Source organism: Anolis carolinensis, chromosome 6 (assembly GCF_035594765.1).
Source record: "Anolis carolinensis isolate JA03-04 chromosome 6, rAnoCar3.1.pri, whole genome shotgun sequence".
NCBI lineage: Eukaryota > Metazoa > Chordata > Lepidosauria > Squamata > Dactyloidae > Anolis > Anolis carolinensis.
Window position 1 is genome coordinate 38574141 of NC_085846.1, and position 10508 is coordinate 38584648.

Genomic DNA, 10508 nt, shown 5'->3' on the forward strand with positions numbered 1-10508 from the left:
TGAGCTTTTCTGTGGCTGAGCAGCACTGCTGACAATGACATTGTCTATATATAGCACATTACTTCAGAGAGGGCAAAACAATAGGAAAATTAACACAAGTATCAGGAAACACGACAATATCACTATGATTTGCCACCAAACTGAAACAAATCATAGCTGTGACAGCACATGCCACCATAGCCATATATTTGACTTTTGAGTTGATATAAAAATGATGTAAAAAGTCAAGAGGTCACACAGAGGACTTATTTGTTTTTTATGGACGTCATTCAGTCTCCCAAACACAGGAAGTAGGGATGATACAGAATGTGATCCACACAAATGGGGTGCAGTGAACGCAAGAACAGATGTAAGCATGGTGGAAAGAACTGGCATCCAACACAGTTAACAGAGATGAAGCAATAGTTTCATGCTGCAAGCTGGTTCAGAGATGACATGCCACATCATGTGGCCCATTACATCAATTCCAGAATCAAAGAAACCAACATCTTTGTTGACAGAGAAGACAAAACCGAGGTTGTAAGGGAGTCATTGGGTGGGAAGCAGAAAACAAAAACAGATGGCTGGGATCAGCTCCTGCATGAAGAAAAGCACAGGCAACTGCTGAGTAGCTGATAAGAGGAGTCATGTCAACAGAGACATCAATCTCTGTACAGAGCAGAACAATCCCAGCCGGTCAGCCGGATGAGGATGGTTCCTATAGGGAAGCTTCCCTATTAACTGTGAAGGCTACAGTAGCAAGTGTGGATGGAGGGGGAAGGGTTTTGCCCCTTCAACAATCAGTATTCCAGCCTTGATCACAACTCAGAAACATATTCCCCACATCCTGCTCTTCTGAATTCCACAGAACAGCAGGGATGTGGAGGAGAAATGTGAATAACTGCAATAAGGTGGATTGTTTAAAAGATGTTTTTCTGTCTCAGTGCTGAGATGCAAGGAAGACGAGGGAACCTGAAGCAGTACTAGAGGTAGGCAATCCATTTATAACCAACTAAACAGTCCTCAAATTCAGTGCTGACTATTCATTTGGAAGCTGGACCCCAGCCAGGGGAAAAGAGTCCAAAATAACAGAACATCATATTGGACAGCTCAACTACAGAAGAAATCCAGATCTTTTCCTATTGGATAGCATGTTCTGAGTCTGTTTAGTGAATTGCAGAAAGTGAGTCCAAGAAAGCAGTATTCGTGACTGCTAGGAGACTTTTGCACCCACAAACAAACATTCTTTTGCACAACAACTCCCGCCAATATCAACTCCTGCCAATATGACTCTTATGCTAGCTGTCAATTCGAGAAGTGGTGAGATAAAAATGAACAGGCTCTACAAAAACAGTATTTCTCCTCTCTCTTTTGTCCTGCCCAAAAGGTAAAGAGACTGGAAATATAAGAAACTGCATTACACTCAATTGTATCAATGGTCTATGTAGTTCAGCACTCACTACATTTCACCGCAGCTCTGCAGGACTACTGACTGAAATCTTTCCTAGCCTTTCATGGAGATTACTTAGAAAAATAAACCAGTGAAAAGATACACAAAATTTCAAACAATTGTTTTTTTGGGATTACCAGAAAAACCCCTTAATCTTGTTTATTTACAGTTTAAGCCCAGTTGAATTTACCCACTTTTGTCTTTATGGAACAAAAAATACAGGTGATTTTTCCTATTAATCCATGGTCCCCCAAGCATTTTCCTTTGCCCCATCCATATACCGCATTTCTGTCATTTTCACTTAGCTTCCCAGCCCTGGATGTAATTCACCTTGGCTTCACTATCTCCTGAAAACTCCCACCCAATCAGGTTTTCAGTATTTAGCCTGCTCTAGGAAGTCCTCCTTCAAATCAAACCTGTTGTATATACTGTTCCACAAAGAGTTGTGGATGTGAGTTTTTTGTTGGCAACAGCTTTTGTCCTTAAGTGGCTTCTCCACCGACACATGATAAAGAATTGCATATAGATGAAAGGCTCAAACATGGCTCAGATTGAACTAAGTCAACAGAGCTTTATTTAAATGGCAGTTAATGTCCACAAGTAGAGCATAGATTGAATGGGAATTTTGAAGCCACCTGACTAAGGCCCCTCCCAAGTAACAGAGTAGGGAAAGAAAATAAAAAAATATCTTAGTAACTACCATGAGAAGTAGGAAGAAAAACTAAAGAGGAAATGAAAGCGAAAGGAAGTGCTGATAAAAAAACTCAGCTACTGAGAACGTTCCTAGAGGTGAAAGAAGTATGGCAAAAAGAACTGAGGAGAGGAGCTGATATACAGTGATGCAGGCACAGCGAGGGTCTGGGCAGGATTCTTGCCAAAAATCATTCCGCTGTAGAATGTTTCAAAATGCCAAGACCCAACTATGAATTCCCAGACAACCATTCAATTCAAAAAACCACTGTTACAGGCAACCTGTCCTTCCTTGTTCCATTTCAGCCAGTGGCTTCCCCATCATACTTTATAAAGAACTGCATAGACCAAAAAGTCAACGATGCCTCAGACTGAATTAAATTCACAGAACTTTACTTAAATGGCAACAGCACAGCCTTGTGAAGAGTACACAGAGATGCATTAGCCCAATCCCAACAAGCAGCAGTAACTCTGGGGTCAATTTTAGCTGTGGAAGATGAAGTGTGTGGTGCACTTAGTTCATCTTCATAAGCTTGTCAAGGGGTGTTTCCTCCCTGTACCTTGCATATATGAGAAACCAGATTTTGCTCTAATAACTCCTCCAACCAAAAGCAACCTTTGGGCAGAGTTTATATACTGAGGCATAAGACAACTTCCCCTTGAGTGGTTAATAAAGGTAGAAAGTGTCAAAAAAGTGGGGAAGGTGAGAGGGGAAAGAGCTATCATACAGTTCTTTGGTTACAGAGGTTGGCCACAATTACTCAGTCCAACAATTGGACAATAAAAGGATACAGCACTGTTTTCTTTCAGGGGAACAGTAAAGAGGATTCACCCATCATGCTCTCCCCCAACCCTTGCCTAAGTCATACTGCTGAAGGATTAAAAAAAAAGACTCCTTCTGCTGAGCAATCTGTGTGTCTGCATGCTGTGCCATATCTTAGATGAGGGAGAAGGGTCCAACTACACTCCCTGGCTACCGCTTTCTCTCGCCTTTTTGTGTCCTCTTCTTCTCTTTCTCCTTGCGCTCTTGCTTTGTCAATTTGTCCTTCTCCCGCTGGAGTTTATCTTGTTCTTTCTTACGCTGCGACTCATCCCGCTGGTGCTCCCTCTCCAATTTCCGGGCATTCACCAAGTCTTCTAGATTGGTGTTTTTGAATAAAGCTGGGAGGGAGTTGAGGACAATGGAGAACAAATACAAAGAGGCTGCCAGCTTGAAAGGGGCATATGTAGGCATAGGGCCACGTTACATCCCATATCTTTTTTGTTGTCGTCGGTATTCTCTTCAACTCTTTACAATGACCAAAGCCCCATCCCACTGACTTACTATCAAACCAACAGTCTCCCCAACAGCTGGCAGATGGAGAGCAAAAGAATTAAAGAAGGTTCTAGTTATGTCCTCATAGCTAGATTTTAATTTTTCATTAAAATCATTGGAGGATCCCAGTAAATCACTATCGATGCTGTAATCATTATTAATCTAGGTACAGGAACACAGTCAGGCACTATTCTGACCCCCCCGCCCGCTCTCTACCCACAATGTAGTGGCTGCGGAGGTGGGCTGCAGCGGCTCAATAGTGAGTACCATTAAAATTGTTCTGAGGAGACATATACTGTTTTCAAATACGAGGGTACTATATAAATGATCACAACCAGCATCCCTTCTTGTGTGTTCATCTAATTTAACTTATCATGGAGGGATATAACAAAGTTTTCTACAACAGTGTATATCAGTGGTTCTCAACCTGTGGCTCCCCAGGTGCTTTGGCCTACAACTCCCAGAAATCCTAGCCAATTTACCAGCTGTTAGGATTTCTGGGAGATGAAGGCCAAAACATCTAGGGACTAACAAGTTAAGAACCACTGGTGTATATGAAAGAGGGCCCCACAACTCAAAATCCAAGATAAAGCAGTGAGACTGTATTTCTTCTCAGCCCCACCTTTAGGATTCTATCCAACACATGATAACCCTATTTTTTGGTCTTGAAAGGACCCAACATCCTCTTTCTCACATTGCTAATCAAGAGAAGTCTCAAAAGGATACTTCTTTCAGAGCTGACAGGCACTGCTGCTGCTCCAGCATCGTCTTGAACATCTACTTCAGTGTACTGAGTTAAGGGTATTTGAATATTTTGTATATCAGGGCTTTCTGAAACACTTATTTTTCTTTTTCCATTTGGTATCAAGTTGAACAAGATGAAGATATCCACTCCCTGCATGTTCCCAGCATCTGGCAATCATATATGCACTACCTCTGAATGTAGAGAATTTTCTTTCCTAACCATCCCAGTTAATAGGCTACAACATACCTGTCCGTTGTGACTGTGACTGAGTATTAGCATATCTCTCTTAATATACACCAGAACACCTAGCCAGCCCACCAGCATTCCAAAGGACCATTGATGTTATCATACTTGTTTCAAGATAATGAAACACTATCTGTTTCAACATAATAAAACATGTTATTTAGCTGATAGAGAAGTGGGACAGTAATCTTTTCTGATTTAGGGGAAGATTCAGAACTTTAGATTTCCCTTGAGAACTCATTATATACATACATTTGCTCTAATTCCATGAAGACTTTTGTATGTAGGCCCTGAACAACATTACAGCAATGGCAGCTTCTCTAAAAAAATAAGCATGCCCCCTGAGATCAACCCAAAGTCCATGGAAAAAAGAGCACACTATAAATAAACAGGAATCCTTTGCAGTCCCCCCAGTGAGATGAACATAATCTATATTTAACTGAATCTCAAAACCTGCAACATAGAAAGGATATTCTTCCTCATCAGTCACATTGGCATATTGTGCCAAGAGGGCAGCCTTCTGCAGTGTGTCCTCCTTGGAAACCTCCTTTGGCTTCACCACAATCTGTGCCTGCTTTTCAATTATGCTGGCAATGGCCTGCACCTCATCTGGAGAAGGAAAGGAACAGACCAAGGATATCCATGAGCAAATAAACAAGAGAAATCACGGCTCACCCTACATCTTATCCATCCTGGCTACAGCCCAGCTTCAGAGTGCAGCCTCAGGCTATTTTGCTTGTGTTTTTGTGGGAGGGACATTTATGGCTATTTTGAACTCCAGAGTGAAGTTGAGTTTTAATCAGACTGAACATTAGAAGAGATAAGAACTCCTAGTTCATCTCATTTTTTGCCCAAATAAACTCCTTGTCTAGATAACAAAAGATAGCGTGCCACGTTCAAAATATGGTCCCTGATAATATGCAGAGTGTATCTCTGAGATGCTGTTCAGTCAAAGTTTTAGAGACTGTCAAAAAGGGAAGTTCACACTTGAGAAAGAGCATCCCCCCTTTAAAAAAGATGTAAATATTGTTACATACAGTTAAGTACAACACAGAACAAAATTGACGTTGAACCAGTAAATTAAATACCTGTTTTGATAGCTCCTTAACTTACAGCTTATTAATGCAGCAGGGAATCAAATAGTGAGAGATCAAGGATAGAAGCACCATTATGTACTCATGTATAAAATATCCTCATCTACATAGAGAGGACAGTTTTGAGGGCAAAATTATGGATTTTGCTCCTACTAGTTAATAAATTAAGTGACAAGTAGTAGAGGTGAGAAGCTTTTTGGCATGGTGGGTATGGAAGCAGCCCTCCCATCTCATTACCCTGGCCTCCCTCTTCCCCTGCCTTCTTTTTAGGTCTGAGAGGCATTGAGCAGCAATGTGAGAGCGCCTGAAGAATATGGCGCACCAGCCATTTCAGACATTTGAGGTGGAGCACAGGAAGCCATTTTTAATAGGAACTTACTGCTTAAGCATCACGAGGCTTCATAGTGTCTCTGCAAGTTTAGTGATACGTGGGTAAGTTGATTTTTTGTATCAATGTTTTTGTCAAAAATAATTATACACAGGTATAAGCAGTATAAGTAGTTTAATTAAGAGAAAGAAAAAATATACAGAATAAAACCCTTAAAGCTTCAAAATAGGAATGTATAAGTAAGAAAGCACCCATAAGTTACTGCAGTGCTGCCAAAATGGAATGGAATACCTTCTTTTTTCTCAGCAGCCCCAGCATTTTGGGCCTCTGACCACTTTTCAATTATTTCCCTGCAAACATCTTGGAGAATATCTTCATCCTGAAAAAGTGAAGAGATATATAATTTTTTTAGTTGATGAATGTTTCTCCATAATCATGAAAGATAGCTCTAGGTACTTTTTATAGGGATTTGCTATAATTTAGGAGGAGCCCCCGATGGCGCAGCAGATTAAACCTCTGAGCTGCTGAACTTGCTGACCAAAAGGTCAGCGGTTCGAATCCAGGGAGCGATGTGAGCTCCTGCTGTCAGCCCCAGCTTCTGCCAGCCTAGCAGTTCAAAAACATGCAAATATGAGTAGATCAACAGGCATTGCTTCAACGGGAAGGTGACAGCGCTCGATGCAATCATGTCTGCCACATGACCTTGGAGGTGTCTACGGACAACGCCGGCTCTTCGGCTTAGAAATGGAGATGAGCACCAACCCCCAGAGTCAGACACGACTGGACTTAACATCAGGGGAAACCTTTACCTTTACCTACCTTTATCAGTAGTAATTATATTTAACATATTAGTAAATATTTCTAAGCCGAAGAGCCGGCGTTGTCCGTAGACACCTCCAAGGTCATGTGGCCAGCATGACTGCATGGAATGCCGTTACCTTCCCGCCGAAACAGTACTTATTGATCTACTCACATTGGCATGTTTTCGAACTGCTAGGTTGGCAGAAGCTGGAGCTAACCGCGGGCGCTCACTCTGCTCCCTGGGTTTGAACCTGGGACCTTTCGGTCTGCAAATTCAGCAGCTCAGCGCTTTAACACACTGAGCCACCGGAGGCTCCTACGGATAAAATATAATAATATATAATGATATACTATTTTATTATTGTATATTTGTATACTTGAAGTTTTAATGTTTCTGATTGTGAGCCGCTTTGAGTCCCTGTATGGAAAGATAAAGTGGGATATAAACAAATATATAAATAATCTAGTTCAAAGCTGATAATGTGAATTATCTGCTTTGAAAATCTGGATTACATAGCAGTGTTGAAGAGGCCATGGTTTTGAGATTGTTCCTTCTTTAGCAGTGTACTTCTTGAAAAGTGTTGTTTTAATAAACAGGCATTCAGATGTCCTGAAACCAGGAGGGAGGCCTGATCCCAGCCTGAGGCCCCTTCCACACAGCTGAGTAAAACCTCACATGATCTGCTTTGAACTGGAATATATAGCAGTGTAGACTCAGATAACGCAGTTCACAGCAGATATTGTGGGATTTTCGGCCTTGGTATTCTGGGTGACATGGCTGTGTGGAAGGGCCTTGTGGCCCCTGGTGCTGCAATGCAGGGCAAGGAAACAAGGAGAAGAGTCGGCTACGGGGGCCGACCAGGGCTAATTGCGAAGCGTTCGCCATTCTCACCGGTTCCCCCGCCGCCAGCGCCCCCGCCAGCCCTTCCAGCCGCTCGGCGTCGCATTCGGCTTCCCTCAAGACGCCTCGGATGTATCCCCCGTAGACGTCCCCGTCGAGGCCCAGGGCCTCCAGGCGCCCCTCCAGCCAGGGCTCGAACGCGCAGGGCGCCGCCATCTTAGGTCACGCCGAGCCCCGGCTCCAGGGCGGTGTTCCACGCGCATGCGCAGTTTGTACTCAGGCAACCTGAAGGTGCGAGGGAGGGACAGAACACACTCTGTCATCAGTATGAATGCAGTTGGGCCTCATGGCTCAGTGCTATGGAATTCTGGGAGTTGGAGTTTCGCAAAGTCTGAGTCCCCTCGGGGAGATAGGTGCGCGATAGAAATAAAGTTTTTATTATTATTATTATTATTGTTGTTGTTATTTAGACTTCTCTACCAAAGCCCCCTGGTGGCACAGTGTGTTAAAGCGCTGAGCCTCTGAACTTGCGGACCAAAAGGTCCCAGGTTCAAATTCCAGGAGCGGAATGAGCGCCTGCTGTTAGCCCCAGCTCCTGCCAACCTAGCAGTTCGAAAACATGCAAATGTGAGTAGATCAATAGGTACCGCTCCGGCGGGAAGGTAACGGCGCTCCATGCAGTCATGCCGGCCACATGACCTTGGAGATGTCTATGGACAACGCCGGCTCTTCGGCTTAGAAATGGAGATGAGCACCAACCCCCAGAGTGAGACACGACTGGACTTAACGTCAGGGGAAACCTTTACCTTTACCTACCAAAGAAGGCCTCACCAAACTACAAATCCCAGTATTCTGTAGCATTGAGCCATGGTAGTTAAAGTGATGCCCAACTGCATTCATTCTAGTGTCGCTGCACTTTAAGGCTGGATCTTCACTACCCTATATCCCAGGATCTGATACCAGATTTGCTTTGAACTGGGTTATCTGAGTCCACACTGCCATATAATCCAGTTCAGTGTGGATTTTATACACCTGTGGAAGGGGGGCTCATAGGACAAAAAAAAATCCTGAATACCACCCTTATTTTCCCCTCCAGCATTGTCAAAGGAGCTATTTTTTCCCCTTTATGTTGAAAAAGGATTTTCAGAGATTTGTTTCTGAATTTTTAAAATTACTTTGTTCAATGTGGATTTTATACAATTGTGCGGAAGGGTCCTCAGGCCTCATCTACCACGGCATATAAAATCCAGATTATTTTTGAAATGGATTTTGTAACAGTGTACTCATATAATGCAGTTCAAAGAATATAATCTGGATTATCTGCTTTGTTAATCTGATTATATAGCAGTGCAGATCCAGCCTCAGGCCCCTTCTACACTGCTATATAAAATCCAGATTATCTGCTTTGAACTTAATTATATGGCAGTGTAGACTCAGGCCCCTTCTACGCTGCCATATCAGGCAGATTATCAAAGCAGATAATCCACATTATCTGCTCTGAACTGGTATATATGAGTCTGCGCTGCCATATAATCCAGTTCAAACCAGATAATCTGGATTTTATATAGCAGTGTAGAAGGGGGTGTCATATAATCCAGTTCAAAGCAGATAATCTGCGATCAGATCCTGGGATATAGGGCAGTGTAGCTCCAACCTAAGTCTCCTTCTACACTGCCATATAGTCCAGATTATCAAAACAGATAATCCACATTATCTGCTTGAACTGGATTATGCTGCCATATAATCCAGTTCAAAGCAGATAATTTGGATTTTATATGACAGAAGGGTCCAAGGCAGATAATCCACAATATCTGCTTTGAACTGCATTATCTTGGAGCTCTTCCAAACAGGCCCTATATACCAGATCTGATCCCAGGTTTTCTGCTTATCTCAGATTATCTGGCAATGAGGACCCATATAATTCTGTTTAAAGCAGAAAAACTGGGATATAGGGCCTGTCTGGAAGGGTGGAGAATCCACATTGCCGTATAATCCAGTTCAGTGTGGATTTTATACAGCTGGGTGGAAGGGGCTTCATATTATCCAGTACAAAGCAGATAATCAGGGTCCAGATCTGGAGATATATAGCTATGTAGATTCAGACTAAGGAAGGTAGTCAACTTCACAGACCAGGCTGTCCTACTTTTACCAATCTTTTCCCAAGAATGCTGGCACCTCACCAAACTACAATTCCCAGGGGTTTTTTTTCCGTGTCAGGAGTGACTTGAGAAACTGCAGATTGCTTCTGGTGTGAGAGAATTGGCCGTCTGCAAGGACGTTGCCCAGGGGATGACTGGATGTTTTTGATGTTTTTACCATCCTTGTGGGAGGCTTCTCTCATGTCCCGCGTGGAGCTGGAGCTGATAGAGGGAGCTCATCTGCACTCTCACCGGGTTGGATTCGAAGCAGCAACTTTCAGGTCAGCAACCCAACCTTCAAATCATCAGTCCTGGAGGCACAAGGGTTTAACTCACTGTACCATTGGGGGCTCCTTGGCAGTTAAAGTGACATCAAACTGCTTTAATTCTGCAGTGTAGACACACTCACTATTTGTACAGAAAAAAGAGCAATGTGGTCAATTAGATAACGACATAGGTGCCCTACAGTATAGGTAAAGGTAAAGGTTTTCCCCTGATATTAAGTCCAGTCATGTCTGACTCTGGAGGTTGCTGCTCATCTCCATTTCTAAGCTGAAGAGCTGGTGTTGTACATAGGTTATGTGGCCAGCATGACTGCATGGAGCACCGTTACCTTCCCGCTGGAGCGGTACCTATTGATCTACTCACATTTTTTAACTTCTAAATTTGCAGAAGCTGGGACTAACAATGGGAACTCACCCTCGCTCCCTGGATTCGAACTGACTACCTTTTGGTCAGCAAGTTCAGCAGCTCAGCAGTTTAATCCTTTAATCTGTTGCACCATCTAGGGCTCCATCCTACTGTATGTGGCCTTCTAATTGATGGTACAGTAGTCTCACTTTTCCAACACAAACGAGTCAGCAGAACATTGGATAAGCGAAAAT

At 43.0% G+C, this 10508-nt stretch overlaps 1 protein-coding gene across 1 annotated transcript; it reads right to left on the bottom strand.

Annotated features, from left to right (window-relative positions):
• Nucleotides 1-1975: 1975 nt before the first annotated feature.
• Nucleotides 1976-7755, bottom strand: ccdc43 (coiled-coil domain containing 43). The gene is made up of 5 exons (XM_003222512.4): nt 7538-7755; nt 6136-6223; nt 4896-5031; nt 4161-4219; nt 1976-3280 (listed from the first exon to the last, which is right to left on the bottom strand). Exons 1-5 carry the CDS (start codon nt 7700-7702, stop codon nt 3093-3095), a joined length of 636 nt encoding a protein of 211 aa, XP_003222560.1. The 5' UTR covers nt 7703-7755; the 3' UTR covers nt 1976-3092.
• Nucleotides 7756-10508: the final 2753 nt, after the last annotated feature.